This window comes from Kogia breviceps, chromosome 19 (assembly GCF_026419965.1).
Source record: "Kogia breviceps isolate mKogBre1 chromosome 19, mKogBre1 haplotype 1, whole genome shotgun sequence".
Classification (NCBI taxonomy): Eukaryota; Metazoa; Chordata; class Mammalia; order Artiodactyla; family Physeteridae; genus Kogia; species Kogia breviceps.
In genome coordinates this window covers 55,835,612-55,856,837 of record NC_081328.1, presented here as the reverse complement: position 1 = coordinate 55,856,837, position 21,226 = coordinate 55,835,612, and the positions used below count along the sequence as shown (strand labels likewise).

The following is a 21,226-nucleotide window of genomic DNA, read 5'->3' as shown; positions in this document are numbered from 1 at the left end:
GCCCGCGAAGGGGCTTCTAGTGTGTGGAAACCTTTCCTCCTTCACGGCTCCCTCCCACTGGTGCAGGTCCAGTCCCTATTCTTTGTTTCTGTTTATTCTCTTTTCTTTTGCCCTACCCAGGTACGTGGGGACTTTCTTGCCTTTTGGGAGGTCTGAGGTCTTCTGCCAGCGTTCGGTGGGTGTTCTGTAGGAGCTGTTCCACGTGTAGATGTAGTTCTGATGTCTCTGTGAGGAGGAAGGTGATCCCCGCGTCTTACTCTTCTGCCATCTTCTCGCTCCCCTTCTGAACATACATTTTCAAATCTCTACTCCTGGAAGTGGAATTACTGGGTCCTATGGTAGCTCTGTGTGTAACATTTTTGAGGAAATAACGAACTCCCACGACACTAAACCATTTTGCTTTCTGACCAGGAATGTATGAGGGTTCCAGTATCTCCACATCATCACCAACACTTGTTATTTTGTGTTTTTCTTTCCTCTTTTTTTTTTCCTTTTTAATTGCAGACGTCCTAGTGGGTATAAAGTGGTATCTCGTTGTGGTTTTGATTTGCATTTCCCTAATACCTAATAATGTTGAGCATCTTTTTATGTGCTTATAGGCCATCTGTTTATCTTGTTTAGAGAAATGTCTATTCAAATCTTTTCCTATCTTTAAATTGAGTTATTTATCTTTTTAGGTTGATTACAAGATTTTTTTTGGGCCTCTCACTGCTGTGGTCTCTCCCGTTGCAGAGCACAGGCTCCGGATGTGCAGGCTCAGCGGCCATGGCTCACGGGCCTAGCTGCTCCGTGGCACGTGGGATCTTCCCGGACTGGGGCACGAACCCGCGTCCCCTGAATCGGCAGGTGGACTCTCAACCACTGCGCCACCAGGGAAGCCCTGCCAGATTTTTTAAATATATGTTTTGTGTACTGATCCTGGCCATGTTTGATTTGCAAAATTTTTCGCCTACTCTGTGGGTTATCTTTTTCCTTTCTTGATAGTGTCTTTTGACACAGAAATATTTTAAATTTTGAAGTCCAATTTATCCATTTTTCCTTGTTTGCTTGTGTTTTGGTGTAATATCTAAGAAACTGTTGCCTAATTCGAGGTCACCAAGAAGTGCGTCTATGTTCCTTTTAAAGAGTTTTATAGTTTTCACTCCTACATTTACTTTTTGGATCCATTTTGAGTTAATGTTTGCATATGGTATGAGGTAGGGGTTCAGTTTCATTCTTTTGCATGTGAATATCCTCTTGTCTTATACTTTCATGTTGGAAAAGGCCCAGTAAAGTCTTGGCAATTATACAACTTCCAAATCAGGAAACTGACTACTTAATTCCAGTTGCGATTATGTGTAGCTGGAGCCGTGATTTGAATGCCAACTGTTATGGAGAGAACCGCATTCTAACAAACCCCAAGAGACTCTTAAATGACCATATAGCTTTTCTGTATAAAATTCTGAGGCTTCAGATTATGTCCCTTTGGCGGGGGGCATTGACTAAGGTGGAGACATCTTTTAGACAGAAGGAGATTTTGGCTGTAACAGCACTTGGTTAATGGAATTTTGCTTCCAGGGATCTTGCAACATTGAGTTCTGGGTCTGAAAATGGATAATGTGATGACAGGGTCAGTTCAGGGACAGTTTCAGGGAGGTCCAATTTCCTCTAGAAAGTGTCTCTCTTTTTTTCCTGTATGCCATAGGCTCAGAAATATGAGACATACCGGACCCCGTGAAATGCTAAAAATTCCATGCTTTCCACAAAGGTGATTCCAAGATTAAAATGAGAAGCATGGAGAGTTTTTATTCCTACTTGGCAATGGATACACTTTTATTATTATTATTTTTTTTTACCCCCTAATGAAAAGCCAGGTTCTGTAGCACTTTCACGAGGTGCCTCCTTTTTGGAACCATCTCTCCACTTTTAGATTCAATATTAAGTGTCCAAAGGTTGAACTAGGATCAATATTTGTGACACGCTCCCTTTATCTCTCTTGGCAAAAGAACTGCCATTGGAGAACATTTAAAATGTGAAGCCCCCTTGACCCTGAGGTTTGGGCCAAAAAGTCCCACACAGACAACAGACCCTTTGAATTAGGTTAAGGGGTTATTTGTTGCTCGGAGTCACTGTGTTTCGTATGAAACAAGCGTGGATTGTCCTGGCCCGTGTCGACAGTCCGGAATGGAATGCTGGGTAACCCCTCGGGGTGACAGGAGTTGGGTTTCCATGTAATGAAGACTGCCCGTCTGTCACCAAATGCCAGTCCTAAGGATGTAACCTCCTCCGAGAAGGGACTGCTTGTTCCCTTGGTGTGGAGAGAGCCGAGGCTGTGTTTGTGTGGCCTCGTGTGCCCGTGTCCGGTGGCACTCGAGCAAACGCCTCGCTGTAGGACAGTGTCCAGGACACCTGTGGCCAGCCTCTTGTGAGCAGCCCGTGAGCTCACTCTGGCCTGAAATACTGGATGCAAAGGACGTAATAGAATGAGGGGCCAGAGATGGTTTTCAGATAAAGCAAAGGAAGCCCCTGTCACTCTGAAAACTTGTCCCTTTGGCGCAGAAACTTTTTTCCCACCCTATTTATCCCTCACTTGTTTGTTCACTGCAAGGGGTTGAAAGACAACAAATGTCGGAGTGGCATGTATTCTGATTACAGTTCTGGGTTCCTGGTAGAAAACCCAGAATTGCAGCTTCAGGAAACCACTGCTGTGGAATAAGTGTTCATTATCTTTTTAAATAATTTTAAAATTTTATATTGGACTATAGTTGATTTACAGTGTCGTGTAAGTTTCAGGTGTACAGCAAAGTGATTCAGTTATACATATACACGTATCTGTTCTTTTTCAAGTTATTCATTATCTTTATTCGAGGTGCTGTAAGACAGCCTCTGGTCCTGGATGCCAACATGGAGGCCAGAGGTCGCGACCCCTGCCCTTTGGGACGTAAAGCAGCAGGAATAACAGTTCCGTTCTTCTCCAGTGAAGGCTAAACATGATAGCACTTTGGGCTAAAACGCACATTCACCCCCTAACCCTCTTCCAAGAAGTGAGGTACTGAAGAAAAAGCATGCTCTGAGCATGGAGCACATTATTTAGGAATAGGATATACTCATAGATAAAAATGTAAACAGAGACCCATACTATCACCGAGAGGAAGCGAATCTGAATTTCTGTGTTACCAACCAGCATTTCGTTCCCCCTGGAGCACTCGTAGTACCAAAATCCCCTTTCCAGGCTGTCTGAAAAACAAAGCCCAAGATCTATTCTATGCAGATCAGATTAGATCTTTGACCCCAATTGTCATTTAAAAAAAATACATTAGTCACAGGTAGTCAGGTAATCTTCATATAAGTTTCTTTTATCTTTGGAATTTTAGATCCTGTGCTACAATTCACTGCTCTCAAGCCGCATGCAGCCAAGTTTAATGTTTATAATTTGTCCACCTGATTAAATACAGCTTGAAATGCTTTCCTCCCTTTTTCGGACTCTATTTTCCTCCATTTAACTCTAATAGTTATTAAATGAAATCAAAACTAATTAAAAGCACCTGACAATGGGCTTCCCTGGTGGCGCAGTGGTTGAGAATCCGCCTGCCGATGCAGGAGACACGGGTTCGTGCCCTGGTCCGGGAAGATCCCACGTGCCGCGGAGCAACTAAGCCCGTGAGCCATGGCCGCTGCGCCTGCGCGTCCGGAGCCTGTGCTCCGCAACGTGAGAGGCCACAACAGTGAGAGGCCCACATACCGCAAAAAAAAAAAAAAAAGCACCTGACAACGAAAAAATAGACCCGCGGCAGTTGGTGAGCGGTAGCGTCTTTGCAGTGTGTCCGTGGTAACGATGTTTCCAGGGTAAAAGCTTCAAGTGTCTGAATTGCCATGAATCGTCCCCCCAGTGGGTAGTGAAGGCGGCTTCTGGAGATGCTTACTGGGGGCCAAAGTACATGCTTAACAACAGGACTTCCGGCCCGTAGCTCACTGAATCGCTGTGACTGAGTTAGAAGGCAGGGACTCATTCATCATCTGTGATGCACGAGGAAACTGAGGCTGGCCCACCGGGAACTTGACCCAGTTGCCCAGGGAGGAAATGCGCGGGTCGGGGAGTCTGAAATCGGAAGTCACAGCCTGACCTCTTACGCACTAATTCCTTAGGTATTCACCTTACTCTCTAGTTTATAAAGTGCTCTCTTCTTTTTTCTGCCCTTGACAGAGGACGATGTTTGGCCTTGTGTAAGCAAATACTGGTGACCAGAAACCCCATTATTTACCAACCAAACAGTTACAGAAGAGGAAGTGTTCCAATCAGCCACGAACTGTCTGCCGGCTGAGCCTCATCTGTGCAGGACTCGGGGGGCGGCCCAGCCCCGCGTCGGCTCCCCTGCAGCGCCCTGGAAAAGCGCAGAGGTCCCCGCCAACGTTTCAGCAGCTGCCCGTGCCCAGATGGCAGGAAACCAAGCCGGACGGAAGCTGGAGAAGGTGAAGGCCACCTCGGCTTGTGAGCACCGTCCTGTGGACCTTGACAGTCATCTGAAGGAGTAAGTGGGCAGGCTGGGCTGGGTTAAGCTTCGTCTCTGTGGTTGGAAGTATGTGCAGGTGTCTAGAGGGGACACTGGTACCCGTCTCATGGCTCCCATGCATCCCGGGTCATGAATGTCAGTGTGTGAGGAGGATACCTCCACAGCCCTGCCTGGGGATGGAGATCTACCAGCATCTCCTGCAGAGTGCGTGTGGCCAGCGGGTGACGGTCCTTGCCCAGTCCACATTTTTTTTTGGATTCTTATATCAGCCAAGCCAGGGCAAAATATACAGGCATATAGACTTTGCTTTTTCTTGCTTTTGCTTTTCTTTCTTTTCCTTTCCTTCCTTTCTTCCCCTTCCTCCCCTCCCCTCCCTCCTTTCCCCTTCCTTCCTTCCTTCCTTCCTTCCTTCCCTCCCCTTTATTTTTTCAAAACACGTAGTCGAAAGATCCAGCCTTCCAGCCTTTGGAGCCAGCCAGCCCTCTTCATCTCAAGCTCACGCACTCATGAGCTAACGACCTTCCCTCTTTGACCTTTAGTTGCCTTATTTGCAAAATGTGCAACGCAATGACTCACCCTCCTCACTAAGGCTTCAAAGAACAGAACAGGACCGTCCCCTGTGCATCAGTCGTGTTTCTTCCTTACGCTTTTCCTAAAACGGACTTTCTCGATGACAAATCTAACGTACACAGCAAACCCCTTTCTTTTAAATGAGGACCATTTGGTTCCACGTTCCCTCCACGTCCATGGAGTGAGAGACTCTGGCGTTTGCAGAAATCGGATAGTCAACCGAGAGGGACAGGGAGAAACTGAGAAGCTCAACTGTCCTCCCGGTGTGTCAAGTGCAGCAGGAGCCCAGAGGACGGGGCTGAACCCCCCCCAAGGAGTCAGGGACGCCTCCTTCAGCACGGATCGTGGAGAATGAGGAGAGGAGGAGGAGGGAGAAGGGGCGGCCCGGGTGTGAAGCAGCAAGTCCTGCGCTGGAGACAGTCATACTGTCACGCTCCTACGTCACCGTGAAAATGCCACCCTATAGCAGAATAAGGCCAAAAGATGGTCGTACAGTCCGGACGAGTGGGCAGGCGGCTCCCAAAGGGGAAGGTCTTCAGCCGGAAGGGAGGGTGTAGGGGAGGAAGACAGACGTCATCAGAAAGCAATAAGCAGAGGACATATGAAGCCGGATATCGGGTTGGGGAGACACAGATTTGCAGGTAATGGGAGGAGCACCCTCTTCCAGTAGCCACGATGGTGCCCAGGAAGTCAGGTTTCATCCTCTCAAGCTGCGTGTCTAGTCGTTCATGGAATGTTCCAACGTGGGCATCAGCAATTCTTGGAGCGAAAGTGTCAGCTGTGGAGGCCTGGCTGGAACTCGGCACAAGCAAACAGATCAAAAAATGGACCCATAAATACCCTAAACTGCTGCCAAGAGTCCAAACAGATAGCAGAACCAGCCCCACCACCGAGCTGAGAGAGGAAGGATGCTGTCATTGGCCAGGTGAGAAATGTAGGGTTTGTGGGGAGGAGCTTCTGCTGTCCCCTCCCCTCATTAAAGCCGAGAATGAGAGGGTCCTCGAGAGAGAATCTTCAGCAAAGATGAGCAGTGGGGGGGCGGCTGCACGGCCATCCCTTTTCTGTCAAATATGCCGTTTCTGTGGGTCACGTGCTGGGACACCGGGAAGGAAGCTGGGCTGGCGCCGTCTTGGCTCCCCAAAGCTTGCCTTCAGGAGGGGGGTTACCGGCAGCTCGAGGCTGCGACTGGGATTGCAAGTCATGCCTCCTGTGCTTGGGAGCTGAACAACAGGGTCGACAGCCAGCGTTGCAAAGCCTGCCTCTCAGACGGCAACGAGGGCCAACAGTGTTGGCAAGAGATGCTTCGCCCACAGTTGAGCGAATGAGGTCTACACGGCAGCTGTTTAAGTAGACGGTCTTCCCCGCCCATCCCAGTCAGCATCCTAGTTCAGACCTGTGTTCGGGTCGGAGGATTTTAACGCCTGCGGAAGGAGAGGGTAGATGACCAGCAGAGCTCATATGCGGAGATGGAAATATGTTTGACAAGGATGACACATGACCGGAAACGGGGCAGTTGTGTCCCACCCGGGGTACAGACTGGGACACTCCCCGTTGACTGAGTCAGCACAGATTTGTCCTGGTGTGCCTGGGGCTTTTCCACTTTCAAAACGTGAAGTCCGGGCTTCCCTGGTGGCACAGTGGTTGAGAATCCGCCTGCCGATGCAGGAGACACGGGTTCGTGCCCCGGTCCGGGAAGATCCCACATGCCGCGGAGCAACTAAGCCCGTGAGGCATGGCTGCTAGGCCTGCGCATCCGGAGCCTGTGCTCCGCAACGGGAGAGGCCACAACAGTGAGAGGCCCGCATACCGCAAAAAAAAAAAAAAAAAAAAAAAACACGTGAAGTCCTAAGTCCTGGGAACACCCGGTTTGGGGCAGTCCTGGCTGGTTGATCACCCACCCTGGCAGCTTTCCTGGAGTGACCCCCGCCAGAGGTACGTTTCCCACTGCCCGTGTGACATTTTCTAGGGCTCGAAATGTGCCAGAGACGTCAGCTTATGCAACGATAGCACGTGGGCGCCTGGACTCTGCACTGCAAAGTGGGTAATTCAGAGGTGAGAGGAAGCCCTACCTTTTGACGATTTATCTCTAAAGTCTAAAAATGTTACCAACAGCTGCAGGAAATCAGCAAGCAATACCAAACATCGACCTAAAATGTCCAGGCTGGAAGAAATGTGCCAAGTACTGAATTCTAAGCTCAACACAGAGATCCCAGGGACCAGGTACAAAGAAAGTGGATTCATGTGCCATTGCTGGGCAGGATCTTGAACTAGTCCTCATACAATAAGTAAGGAATTTCGTTTGTTATCCGTGATTGATATTTTTGAGACTCAGATGAGGCATCGAAGAAAATACTAAATGTTTTATGGAAACATTTATAGGAAAGTCAACAGCTTCTGCCACTTTTTTTTCCTATCCTTTCTCCCTCATTTCAAAACAAATATGTTAATATCACTCCAAGAGTCAGAGCGGCTGCTTGAGTCATGTTGGGGGTGGGCATCGAATAACATTAGGAAGAGATGGGTCAGGAATGGCCTACAATGAGGGCCAGAGGAAAGAGAGAACAGGAAGCCTAGCCAGCCGGGGTGTTTCACAATGTACAGACAGAGTTAGAAGAAGAAAGGGTAGACAAGAGGGTGAAGAAAAGGTAAGAGCAGAGAGAAAGAGACTTAATAAAACGTCTAGTGCTTCATCTTTGTAGAACTTAAATCTATGGCAGTTGAAACACTCAGAATGCAAATGAGAATAAGAAGCAAAGCAAAAATGCTTTTCCCATATGCCACGGCATTTAAATAATAGTACGTGGCTAATTTTGTGTTGTTATTTCCATAAGTGTTGTCAACAAAAGGCTTTCATTTGTAATTAGAAACACAGCAGAAGATTGTGTATTTCTCTTTTGTTTTCTGGCTCATAGACCACTGGACAAATTTGTCCCTGTGATAAATCTTGAAGGAAAACCCCCCAATTTTTTTTTTTTTAAAGGGATCTTCCCGGACCAGGGCACGAACCTGTGTCCCCTGCATCGTCAGGTGGACTCCCAACCACTGCGCCACCAGGGAAGCCCAACCCCAAAATTTTAACCATACTCTTTGCCATCATCTCTCCTCTCATAAAATAGAGTTGACAAAAAAAAATTGATGATATGGGCTTCCCTGGTGGCGCAGTGGTTGAGAGTCTGCCTGCCGATGCAGGGGACGCGGGTTCGTGCCCTGGTCCGGGAAGATCCCACGTGCCGCGGAGCGGCTGGGCCCGTGAGCCATGGCCACTGGGCCTGTGCGTCCGGGGCCTGCGCTCCATGGCGGGAGAGACCGCGACAGCGAAAGGCCCGTGCACCGCAAAAAAAAAAAAAAAAAAAAAAAAAAACTTCCAAATGTGTGGCTTTATTTTCACAACACCCTATGCGTGGCTCTTCAGGTATCTTTACTAATGCTTTGTATTGCCTTTATCATAGATCTTCTACCATCCAAAAGTTAAAGGGGAAGAATAATTTTTAAAATTTATTCATTTATTGACTAAATATACAAAATATACCTAATATTGATGTTAATAATTTTTAAATTATACACGCTAATTATTACATATGATATAAGCTTGTAAGACATCAACAAAGAATGATTAGGCTTGAGGTTTCAAGGGTCTTCTGACTGAGGAAGGAGTTTCCATCTCATGGTTGTATCAACCTCTTCATCAAAATTTCCCAGCTCCTGCTCCTTGGAAAGCTCTAAGGACACCTAAACAGGAGCCAGAGAAGGAGCACAAAGAATTAGCAAGCTGTTGATTGTCTCTTCTAAATAAACAGAAAGCATGCATGCTACTTTCGTGTGAAATTTACAGGGATGATACTAAGCCATACAGGTTGACTCACCTGTTCCAAGGTGCACTGAGAGAGGCTGTATCCTTCCAGGTTAAAGTTATGTTTCACTGAAAAAGAGAGACTAGCAGTAGATGCTTACAATGCATTTATTACCAACCATCTTTTCAAAGTCATCCGAAACAAAACTGCCAATAACTGATATGAATGGAATATAGAGCCGAATGAACAGATGCTTAGTGAAAGAATGTAGTAGTGAAAAGTCACAGCATCGATATAAATACATATTTTTTGTTGATATAATTATTTATTGTTTTTTTATTGGGGTATAGTTGCTTTACAATGTTGTATTAGTTTCTGCTGTACAACGAAGTGAATCAGCTGTACATATACATACATCCCCTACCCCTTGGACCCCCCCCCCACAATCCTTCCCACCTAGGTCACCACAGAGCAGTGAGCTGACCTCCCTGTGCTATACAGCAGGTTCCCACTAGCTAACTATTTTACACACAGCAGTGTATATATGTCATTCCCAATCTCCCAATTCATACCCCCTCCCCCCCTCCGTGTCTACATGCATGCATCTCTATTCCTGTCCTGCAAATAGGTTTATTTGTACCATTTTTCTAGATTCCACATATATGCATTAATATACGATATTTGTTTTTCTCTTTCTGACTTACTTCACTCTGTATGACAGTCTCTAAGTCCATCCATGTCTCTACAAATGACCCTATTTCGTTCCTTTTTAAGGCTGAGTAATATTCCATTGTATATACTGAGTAATATTCCATTGTATATACTGAGTAATATTCCATTGTATATACGTACCACACCTTCTTTATGCGTTCATCCATCTATGGAAATTTAGGTTGCTTCTGTGTCCTGGCTATTGCAAACAGTGCTTCAATGAACATTGGGGTGCATGTCTTTTTGAATTATGGTTTTCTCACGGTATATGCCCAGTATTGGGATTGCTGGGTCATACGGTAACTCTATTTTTAGTTCTTTAAGGAACCTCTGTACTGCTCTCCATAGTGGCTGTATCCATTTACATTCCCACCAACAGTGTAAGAGGGTTCCCTTTCCTCCACACACCCTCTCCAGCATTTATTGTTTGTAGATTTTTTTTTCTTTTTTGCGGTATGCGGGCCTCTCACTGCTATGGCCTCTCCCGTTGCGGAGCACAGGCTCCGGACGCGCAGGCCCAGCGGCCATGGCTCACAGGCCTAGCCGCTCCGCGGCATGTGGGATCTTCCCGGACCAGGGCACGAACCCGTGTCTCCTGCATTGGCAGGCGGATTCTCAACCACTGCGCCACCAGAGAAGCCCATGTTTGTAGATTTTTTGATGCTGGCAATTCTGACTGGTGTGAGGTGATATTTCCTTGTAGGTTTTTTTTTAAACTTAAAAAAAATTATTTATTAATTATATTATTTTGGCTGCATTGGGTCTTCATTGCTGCACGTGGGCTTTCTCTAGTTGCGGCGAGCAGGGGCTACTCTTTGTTGCGGTGCATGGACTTCTCATTGCAGTGGTTTCTCTTGTTGTGGAGAATGGGCTCATGGGCTTCTGTAGTTGTGGCATGCAGGCTCAGTAGCTGTGGCTCGTGGGCTCTAGAGTGCAGGCTCAGTAGTTGTGGCACATGGGCTTAGTTGCTCCGCGGCATGTGGGATCTTCCTGGACCAGGGCTCGAACCCATGTCCCCTGCATTGGCAGGAGGATTCTTAACCACTGCACCACCAGGGAAGCCTGTCATTGTAATTTTGATCAGCATTTCTCTAATAATTAGTGATACTGAGCATCTTTTCATGTACCTCTTGGCCATCTGTATGTCTTCTTTGGAGAAATGTCTATTTAGGTCTTCCATCCTTTTTTTTTTTGATTGCGTTGTTTGTTTTTTTGATATTGAGCTGCATGAGCTGTTTGTATATTTGGGAGATTAATCCCTTGTCAGTTGCTTCGTTTGCAAATATTTTCTCCCATTCTGAGGGCTGTCTTTTCATTTCATTTATGGTTTTCTTTGCTGTGCAAAAGCTTTTAAGTTTCATAGGTCCCATTTGTTTATTTTTGTTTTTATCTTCATTACTCTAGGAGGTGGGTCAAAAAAGATCTTGCTGTGATTTATGTCAAAGAGTGTTTTTCCTATATTTTCCTCTAAGAGTTTTATAGTGTCTGGTCTTACATTTAGGTCTTTAATCCATTTTGAGTTTATTTTTGTATGGTGTTAAGGAGTGTTCTAATTTCATTCTTTTACATGGTAGCTGTCCAGTTTTCTCAGCACCACTTATTGAAGAGACTGTCTTTTCTCCATTGTATATCCTTGCCTCCTTTGTCATAGATTAGGTGACCATAGGTGCGTGGGTTTATCTCTGGGTTTTCTATCCTGTTCCATTGATCTATATTTCTGGTTTTGTGCCAGTACCATACTGTCTTGATTACTTTGGCCTTGTAGTATAGTCTGAAGTCAGGGAGCCTGATTCCTCTAGCTCCGTTTTTCTTAAGATTGCTTTGGCTATTTGGGGTCTTCTTGATATGACTGAAAAGGGGTTAAAATCTAAAATATATAAACAGCTTATATAAAACCAAAAAAACCCAAACAAACAGCTTGATTAAAAAATAGGCAGAAGACTTGAATAGACATTTTCCAAAGTAGACATACAGATGGTCACAGGCATATGAAAAGATACTCAACATCACTAATCATCAATATCACCTCACACTTGTCAGAATGGGTATCATCAAAAAGACCCCAAATAACAAATGCTGGAGAGGGTGTGGAGAAAAAGGAACCCTCTTGCACTGTTGGTGGGAATGTAAATTGGTGCAGCCACTATGGAGAACAGTATGGAGGCTCCTCAAAAAACTAAAACTAGGGCTACCATATGATCCAGCAATCCTACTCCTGGGCATATATCCAAAGAAAACAAAAACAGCAATTTGAAAAGATCCATGCACCCCAGTGTTCATAACAGCATAATTTAAAGTAGCCAAGATATGGAAGCAACCTAAGTGTCCATCTGCAGATGAATGGATAAAGAAGGTGTGGCACGTATCTATACAGAATGGAATACTACTCAGCCACAGGAAAAAAAAAGAAAAGGAAAGAAATTTTGCCATTTGCAACAACATGGATGGACCTGGAGGGCATTATTCTTAGTAAAGTAATTCAAAGACAAATACTGTATGTTATCACTTATGTATGGAATTTTAAAAATACAACAAATGAATATAACGAAACATTTCACAAATAGACTCACAGGTCTAGAGAACAATCTAGTGGTTACCGGTCGGGAGAGGGAAGGGGGGTGGAGGCATGATAAAGGTAGGGGATTAGAGGTACAAACTACTATATAAAATAAATAAGCTGCAGGGATATATCGTACAGAACAGGAAATATAGCCAACATTTTATAATGACTTTATAAAAATTTTGAATCATTATGTTGTACACCTAAAACTAATATAATATTGTAAATAAACTGTACCTCAATTAAAAATGAAAAAAATAAAGTTAAATCCAAAAATATTATCTAATTTTGGATGAATTCTTCAAAAGTTTTATTTAAAAACGGTCATTCTTACCTGCTTCTAATTTGTGAAAGGCCTGAGATAGAGGGTGAACATCCTCCATGGGCAGTTTATAGGCCAAGAAGGAGGAATACCTAGAAATAGAAAAACGTCACACTTGACCTTGAGTTTCAAGGGAAAAAAATGACCATCAAAATAAATGTTGATATTAACAGCAATTTCCTTTTTAAAATAAAATTAATGCAAATTAATGTATGGCTTCAATCCGAAACAGGTAAAATAATTTATCAATGGACACTTCTTACAGTGGCTTTGGTGGTTGGAAATGATCCAGTATAATTACTTTTATGCTCAGTCTATGCAAACCTTTTTCTTGTGGAACACGGATATTCTGAACGAATCCCTTTGGTTAGTTCAAATTAGGCTGGAACGAACCCCAATTTAATATTTCATCCTTGTCACCAGAAAGTGAAGGAAAGATACAAAGTTGAGACTGAGAGTCATAACAGTGTAGGGATTCAAATCCCTTTAAACAAAACTTTCCTGACATCTGCTGACTTAAAAATGGACTCTAGCCCAGGAGACAGCATTTCAGAGAGCTCTGAGAACCTGCTCCCGAGAGGTAGGGGGGAAGGTCAGTACGTATGTGATTTTGGTGAAGGGGAGTCCATGCAATCAAGCACATATTTTTTTGCAGGTTTCTGCTAGTCACGAGGAGCAGACGTCACCATGAAGGATTTTAGTGCTTTTCTAGATAGGAGGAGATACAAGAATTGGGCTCATAAAATCTTCTGAAAATATCCATCTCAAGACCTGTTCTGCCAGTTCTTCCCAGAGCACAGAGCACCTCATTCCTGATCTCCACCCTGAATTCCTTTCAGGGGGTTTTGAAAGTCAGCAGCTGCAGCAGTTCACGATTTAACCCTTGTAGAGGCGGATGGCCAGGGCCAATTTGTAGCTGACGCCTCAAAGGAGAGGACGAGCTGGACCTGATTTTTGCCATGTCTCCTTGGGCTACTCCTGGCCGTACGACCTCAGGCCACATGCTCCCCAGCAGCCCTAAAGCTGCCAGACCTCCCGGTCGGGCCCTCTTCAGCCCAGCGCCCCCTCTCATGACCTTTCCATCTATTCACCAAAGCCGCTTCTTGGATTTGTGACCCTGAGGGTCTGGGAATAGGACTGAATTACGTGCCCTGGCGTATCCCTTAGATAATTCCATTACATCTGAACTGTGCCACTGTTATGGCACATAACAGCTGTGCCACAGCCACTGTTATGCCCTGCTTTTTTGCTGTGCTTATCCCTCCAAGGAATTTCAAACTCAGTTCCTGCTCCCCTGCCGTCCCCTTGAAAAAACAACATCCATATTCCTATGTGCTCACACACATATGCCTTTCTAGTCTACATTTTGAGGCATGAAAACTCCATGAAAGGGACACTCTTTGATGGTCTCAATTGCTGTTTGTTCCCGATGAGGATGGTTCATCCTAAACAGTTGCATCTTTAAAATTGTAACAATTTACATCTTTTAGAGAAGCCTAAGGAAGGTGTCATGGGCCCCGCTGCAGTCTTGTGTAGCTCCAAGTCATCAGAAATCCCTTCCCCCGTTTTTCCCAAGTCCCCCTGCAGAGCTGGGGACCAGGCTTGGATGGCCGAGGAGGCCCAGGTTGGGTGTCCCCAAGTCTCCCTAGGGGGCACAGCTTTCTGGGTAGCTCCCAAATATCATAATCTGGAAGACTTAAATCCATTTTTGAGGTCCCTCACTTGATCGTGAAGTCAAGTAGCCCTGAACTTCTCACAGAGCAGGAAAACAAAAACACTGATGGGAAAAGCCAACACATTCATCCACAATCAAAAGCTCCTTTCACCTCTCCTGCTGTGCAGCGTGCGGGAAAAGCTTCAGAACCTCGGTGTGGACCAACGGCACTTGAGACGTTTCCTTCACTCTTAGTTCAAGAATGTACTCCTTGCCGAGTTTGTTTTTCAGGTGTTGGATGGAACCGATGCATCTATGAGCAAAAAGGAAAACATGCTGGAAAAAATCTTGCCCCTGAAATTGTTTCATGTTATTCTTAAATTTCAGATGTAGGGAGAGGGGGTCCCTGAGGTAGAGGAAAGGAAGAGCTCCATCTGATGACAGTGATTTTTGCCGTTTTCATAGCCAATCTCGTTCTGAAAGTCAAGTGCAGGCTCTGGAAAGACACCCACCTCAGCCTTCCGGACACCATCATGGCCACACGGTCACACACGGCCTCGGCCTCGGCCAGGTAATGGGTGGTCAGGAGGGCGCCCCTCTCCGTGTTTTTAATGGCTGTCTGGATCGTCTGCCTGAATGAGCCCCAATATTAACACCATTTTTAAAAAAAATGTGTAGGAAAAAAGAGAAGCGAAATTTTATAGATAAAATTTATGGATCATATTTAAATCCTAATTAAAAAAGAAACAGGGAAATGTAAACACTGAGAAGGTTTTGATAAAAGTTTTAAAATATTTTTAGGTGTGCTAATGGTATTCTGGTTAAGTTAAAAATAACTCCATTTCTTTTGGAGAAACTAACTGAACTGTTTATACGTGAAGGATACACTGCCTGGTATTTGCTTCAAAATAACTGGAGAGTAGGGAAAAGAAGTGGCAGAGGGTAAAGATGAAGGAAGATTGGCCTTATACAAGTAACTCTTGGTTTAACAGATTCATAAATAATTCTCTATACATTTGTATAACATTTCTATAACAAAGTTCTTTTAAAAAGTTGAGAGGGACTTCCCTGGTGGTCCAGTGGCTAGGGCTCCGTGCCTCCACTGCAGGGGGCACGGGTTCAATCCCTGGTCGGGGAACTAAGATCCCGCATGCCGTGCAGCACAGCCAAAAGGATTAAGTAAATAAATAAAATTTGATTTTAAAAAAAGTTGGGAAAATACTGGACAGTCACAAATATGAAAGTGGACTGGAGAATTTTATAATTCCATGTAGAAAGTCCTACAGAGGAAAGTAAAAAGAATTTAAAAACTAAGAAAACCTGGATCAACAAATTTGACAGATTTGGTGAAAGCCGGAAAAAAAGGCAATGAGGAAAATATATCAGCAAGTTAATAGCTTCTAAGGCAACTGTTACAGACATCTCAATAATTGGCAAAGTTAAAATAAATTCCAAATTGCAAGACCTAAAACTTCAACAAAATACCGAGAGGTTTTTTTTTCCATGTGACTACCACATGGGTATAATGCATGCACTGTTAGAGAATCTTCCTGTTAAATATTTGTTTTCCTAATGATATGGATGGATTGTTTCCACTCAGGAACCAGTGGATTCGCTTTTCCAAGGTCAGTTTGAAATACCGCTAGTACATGCGGTCTGTCCTGCTGGCTCTGAGGGTGATAACTTCTCACCACATGTGCCGCTGCTCCCTGGGGTCCAAGCCAGCAGACGGCTCATCCAGAAGCAGGACAGGGGGGTCTCCCAGGACGCTCAGCACGAAACACAGCTGAAATGCAGAGAAACACCGCTATTTGCTGCCCCCAGCCCATCAGCTCTCAGAGGAACCCCGTGCACCACACAGACCTTTCTAGTGGCTCCTGCTGTTAATTTCTGCACTGGAACATTCAGCTGCTCGTGCAGTTGGAAGGCGTCCACCAGTCTGATGGAAAACAGGAAGAGACTATGAGATCAAGAGTATTTGGGGAAAGGCAAATCACATGCAAGGGTTACAGCACTGGAGTTCCCTCCTTGGCACTGTTATTCTCAAAACTGATGAGCAAAGAAAAAAGTTTATTTTGAAGATGAAAGATTTTCATCTCATAAAAAAATTTTGAAACTAAAATTCTAACTGAAATAGATGATTATTCATGATTATTCACTCATGGACGCAGGAAACAAGACCCTGTCCTCCATTCCTGCTCTACCCCTGATGTTCCCTGAAAGGTGCAGACGTCATTCCTACTCTCCACTCTTTACTCGTGATGGTACAGCCTCCCTGCATCTCGGCCCAGAGGAACCGCGTGACCGCACAGTACCGTGAGATGGCGGCGTTGGCGTCCGCTTTACGCAGCCCTTTCACCGCAGCGAACACCTCCAGATGTTCGCGCGCTGTCAGGATGGGCCATAGCACGTTCTCCTGGGGACAGTATCCCAGGAACCGGACGCTGCCGTCCCCCTGATGATCCACAGCCGAACCATATCCAGTCAGTTCCACCTAAGAAAGTGAACTGGTTTTAGAAACGTGCAAGCTTTTCTCCAATCACTCGATTACTCAAGAAACTGACTTGTAGCTATTAAACACCCCAATTTTTTGAGCATCAAAGAAATATTACAGAAATCACTTCATATATTTATTATAAAAAATTTTAAACTACTAAAAGTACAGTCTTACCAGGGTTATAACCTATATATATTATAACATGTCTGTTTTGGGAATGGAAACCATTTCTGCATTTTCACTACCTCTCCAGCTGTTGGCTTCAGGACCCCAGATATCATTCTAATCGATGAGCTTTTACCAGCGCCGTTAGGTCCTATCAATCCCAAAATTTCACCTGAAAGAGAATCACCCATTATCAACATTGGAAGCAAAAGAATAACATAAACCTGTTCCTTCAACAAGTTTCTGAGATACATGTGCGTCCCTCAGTACCACTTTGGAATTTATAACGTATATGTAATCCATGTCACCAAAACATGTTCTTTAACCCCTATAATTATAAAAAACATCTTTGAAAAAAGCTTAGTGATTGATATTTGCTATCAATACATAGGTCTTTTTTTTTTTTTTTCAGATTACGTTTTCAGTGAAAAAACGTGCCCAGATATTTTTTTATAGCAGATGGCTGATGTGCCGAGTACCTAAATACATTCCTAAACTTGGGAAGTCGGGGACATTGTCTCCATCCCAAATTCCACCACTGTGTCTGTGCCACTATCATCTTTCACCTGAACTGGTATGAAAGCCTCTTGACCCGTCCACCACCCAAATTCGTGAACAAACAATAACCAGGGTGTAATATTTTTCAAAGTACCAATTAAATGGTGGCAAAAAGCCTCTAAAACCCCTCTGGCGGCATATTCCACTGACTTGGTATAAAATCTAAACGCTGCTGCTCTTCACAAAGCTGCACCTCTTCGGGCCCCGCTCACGTCTTTGACTGCACCCCCTCTGCTCGCGGAGGCACCCACTGACCTCCGCTTGTGCCCTAAGCACTCCAAAGGCGCGCCTGTGTCCGAGTCCCTGCCCTTGCCGAGGTTCTCTTCCCTCTTCACGCTCACATAGCTGGCACCTCGTTATCACCTAGATCTTGCTTAAATGTCTCTGCTCAAGAAACGTCGCCCCTAACCCTACGTGGGTGCAGCCCAAGTCACCCCCGTCATTTCACATACTTGAATGCTCCACACAGAACTTGCCGGCAGGACATCTGAAACTTCTCTTGATAAGTCATTTTTGTTTATCGACCCCTCTGAGGATGTAAAATCCATGAGGTCAGGAACTTGCCTGTCTGTTTCATAATTATATTTCCAGATGCTAAAAGAGCCCCTGGCACCCTCAAAAAATATACGTTCAATGAATGAATGAATGCTTCAGCAAGTACAACACTGCCTGTAACCTAGATGTTCAGTGGGCCTTTCTCACAATAATGGCAAATTCAAAAAGTGACTCTTCCAAACCTTTTTTAACACAGAAGGAGACATTTCTTGCTGCTATTTTCTTCTTCCTCCTTGAAAAGCACCTTTTCTTCTGGCCTGCATATTCTTTGTGTAGACAGCTAGCAATTATGACTGGTTTCTGGAACAGACAACAGTGTGATTTTCCTCTTAAACTCCAGAGACTTATGTTTCTGTGTTCCCCCTGCTGGAACCTTTCCTGCCCTATGTCACGAACCAAACCACATTTTCAGTTGCCTGTAACCCACATTGCTTGTTTCAAATGGAACATGCACTCATGGATGCCGACAACATTTCTCGCTTCTAAATGGACTGAGTAAACAGCACAGGTTCATGCCGGCTCCTTGCCTGCCCCGAGCAGAAGTCTCTAAGCTCATGGAAACACCACCACATCAGAATCGAATCGAAGGCTAATCCTTAAAATCTTAGTCTCTACCTGGCATTTTATAACAAATGTCACATAAATTCTTCAACTCATGAGATTTTTGGTTTTGAAATTATAGCTCTACACATCCAAGCCCATTTTTCTCAGAAAAATAAAACCACTGTGATTTGTGATCTCTGAGTATCCAGGACCCTCAAAAGAGGCACCTGCATGTTTAAGAATTACTTGGATGCACCAAACTGCAAACTTTCGAAATGAAACCCAGCATATCAACCGCTATTCTTGACTGCCCCCGAAGCGCTCCGCTAACATCCACTCTGTCGCTTGCTTTTCTACCTCCTCTGTGGAAACGGTTAGGGCAGTTGCCGTTCTTATTCTTTCTGCCTGAACGTCTTCATCTTCATCTACAGGTTCTTCTGGATTTGGACGACCGTCTCTACTTTTAGGGGAAATTCTGCAGAGAAAATGAAATGCACAACGTGATTTTTCTAGGTGTCAAAGATGCATCAAAAATCAGCTTCTCGGTGATTTCACCATGGACCTTGCTTTCAACAAACTGGTCACGATGATGGCTCTATGAACATGGCTTCTGCCTTGGCCAAGAAGGTCCATCCCAGCAGCCAAGTCCCTTTCTCAGTGTCGTTGCCACTCTCCTAAGAAGCATCTTTGACCCTTTCAAATTTGTCAGCAAGTCCTGCTGCTTCCTTAAAAATCCGGTCACCCACATCTTCTCTGTAGACTTTGAGCCCACGTTACTCACACCCAGTATTTGCCTCTTACCCGGGTTCCCTGCAGTGGGGAAGCACTCTGAGCTATGCTGCTAAACCGACTCCACCCCACCTCCTCTGGCCAAGCATGTGCAGCCCTCTTGAATGGGAGGCGGGGTATTTGAGTGCTCATTAGATTTTTGAGACGCTGAAAGCTCCCTTCAGCTCATTAGTGGCAGAGCTCGGCCTGGGTTTCCTGTTTCCTGGCAGTTCAGCCAGAAATCCACTGACCATCATGAAAATCATCATGCTGTTTACATTGTCACTATAAATCAGTAATTTGAGGTCAGCGGTGCAGAGTCCCTATCTAGGAATATGAAAATGAAAGTAAGTTTTATGCCAACCTGAAAACAGGATCCTTTTGCATGATTTTCTTTCCACACTTCATTTCCAAGCATCGTAGAACAAAAATGAAAAGCAAAGCCTGGAAGTAAGGCTAGGAGCAGAGAAACACTTACATTTAGGCATAAGTTCACAAATATTATTGCAACTTTCGAATCAAATTTGTGGTCTTTCAGTCTTTGGCTAAAATAGATGTGAATCATTCTTAAAAATCAGGGGAGGATTCCAGTTATACAGTAACAATCCAGCTTGGCGGAACCTGCCTTCGTTCTTCTTACACAGCCTACGTCCAGTCTGTGAGCAAATGTTATCTGCTCCTACTTTCAAAATTATCCGGAACCCAAGGGCTCCTCAGCCCTCCTGGTGCTGCTTCCGTCCCGGCCCAGGTCTTGTGATGGCTCCATGTTGACATTACAGCCCCTTGTTACTGGGTCTCCCTCCTCTTCCCTTGCCCCAGACATATACTCTCCACACAGTAACTACAGCTGTTCCTCTAAAGCATGTCACAGCACATCGCTTCACTTGAAACCCTCCGATGGCTCCTTGCTTATGAAGAGTAAACTCAGGGTCCTTAACGTGACCCAGAATCTCTGTGCAACTCCTCTGTCCGCCCCGCTCTTGTCTCTGCTACGTCTGTGACCTCCTCTCGTACCACTCTCCCCCGTGGTTACGCTGCCCCAGCCACACTGGCCTCCTGGCTGACCCCGAAACAAGCCAGGGTCACCCTCCCCCCCTCCTATGGGAATGCGGGAGCGCCCCTCCCGTGATATCCCTGCAGCTTGCTTCCTGGCCTCTTTCAGGTCTTTATTTTCAAAGTTCATCCTTTCCTGAGCACCCATCTTACCCAGCACGTGTTACTTATTCAGTTTATTACCCGGCGGCTCCTTCCTCCAGAATTTCAGCCCCACGAGGGCAAGGGCTTCTACTTTTGCTCTATGCCTAGAAAAGTACTGACACATATGCAAAGACAGTAGTTTCCTTCAGCCTGAACATACTAGTAGAATCATTTTTCCCTTTCGTTCTTTTTTCGACTTGCTTTTTTACCTCTAATGCAAAGAATTTAAGTTATAGTGCATGTGTTTTTTTACAAGCTCTCTCAAATTTGGAGGGGGCAGTAGACAGGATAAATAAACATGAAAAACTAATTTTATACTGAATTCCGGACTTACGCAGTCCATTCAGGCATATAAAAATAACGAGGACTGAGAATCGTGTCTGAATGTAATTGCTTTATCTGACTTTCTTAAAAACACTTTCAAAGTTGGCTCACTTCCGCCGAGATCAAGGAGTTATTACAGTAAATGATATAACTACCCAAAAAGTAGGCGATGAGACAGAAAAACCTCCTTACTATTAGGCACACTAGCAGATCAGCTGCATTCAGGTCATAGTTTGGGTCTTGATATTTTATTTGGTATTTGTGGACTCTCTGCAAAGGCAAAAAAAAAGGCTTTTTAAATAGCACTGTTGAGGTTAAATTTTCATGCCATAAAATTCACTCATTTTAAGTGTACGATTCAAGGCTTTTTAGTAAATTTACAGAGTTTTGAGAGCGTCACCACAATTCAACTTAAGAACATTTCTATCACCCCAAAGAGACACCGCCCCCCCATTCCCACCTCAGCCCCAGGAGAACACTAGCCTCCTTTCTGTCTTTATAGATTTAGGCAAAGAGCTTTA

At 44.7% G+C, this 21,226-nt stretch overlaps 1 protein-coding gene and 1 long non-coding RNA gene across 8 annotated transcripts in view; one reads left to right on the top strand and one right to left on the bottom strand.

Moving 5' to 3' along the window:
* Nucleotides 1-21,226, top strand: part of LOC136793201 (uncharacterized) — a 175,333-nt gene that overhangs the window by 122,647 nt on the left and 31,460 nt on the right. For all 3 annotated transcript variants that reach the window (XR_010838176.1, XR_010838177.1, XR_010838175.1), the window contains exon 2: nt 4,184-4,508. This is a non-coding gene — a long non-coding RNA (uncharacterized lncRNA). The remainder of the gene's footprint in view (nt 1-4,183; nt 4,509-21,226) is intronic.
* Nucleotides 8,543-21,226, bottom strand: part of ABCA6 (ATP binding cassette subfamily A member 6) — a 60,404-nt gene continuing 47,720 nt past the window's right edge. For 4 of the 5 annotated variants that reach the window (XM_067021158.1, XM_067021159.1, XM_067021160.1 and 1 more), the window contains 13 exons: nt 20,898-20,975; nt 19,549-19,640; nt 18,774-18,891; nt 18,056-18,173; nt 16,841-16,932; nt 16,414-16,592; nt 15,962-16,037; nt 15,790-15,884; nt 14,611-14,730; nt 14,271-14,411; nt 12,457-12,536; nt 8,924-8,979; nt 8,543-8,789 (listed from right to left, as the gene is read on the bottom strand). In XM_067021158.1, the coding sequence (XP_066877259.1) occupies nt 8,688-8,789; nt 8,924-8,979; nt 12,457-12,536; nt 14,271-14,411; nt 14,611-14,730; nt 15,790-15,884; nt 15,962-16,037; nt 16,414-16,592; nt 16,841-16,932; nt 18,056-18,173; nt 18,774-18,891; nt 19,549-19,640; nt 20,898-20,975 (1,347 nt within the window). In that variant the 3' untranslated portion in view covers nt 8,543-8,687. The remainder of the gene's footprint in view (nt 8,790-8,923; nt 8,980-12,456; nt 12,537-14,270; nt 14,412-14,610; nt 14,731-15,789; nt 15,885-15,961; nt 16,038-16,413; nt 16,593-16,840; nt 16,933-18,055; nt 18,174-18,773; nt 18,892-19,548; nt 19,641-20,897; nt 20,976-21,226) is intronic. The other variant, XR_010838171.1, reaches the window with a different exon arrangement.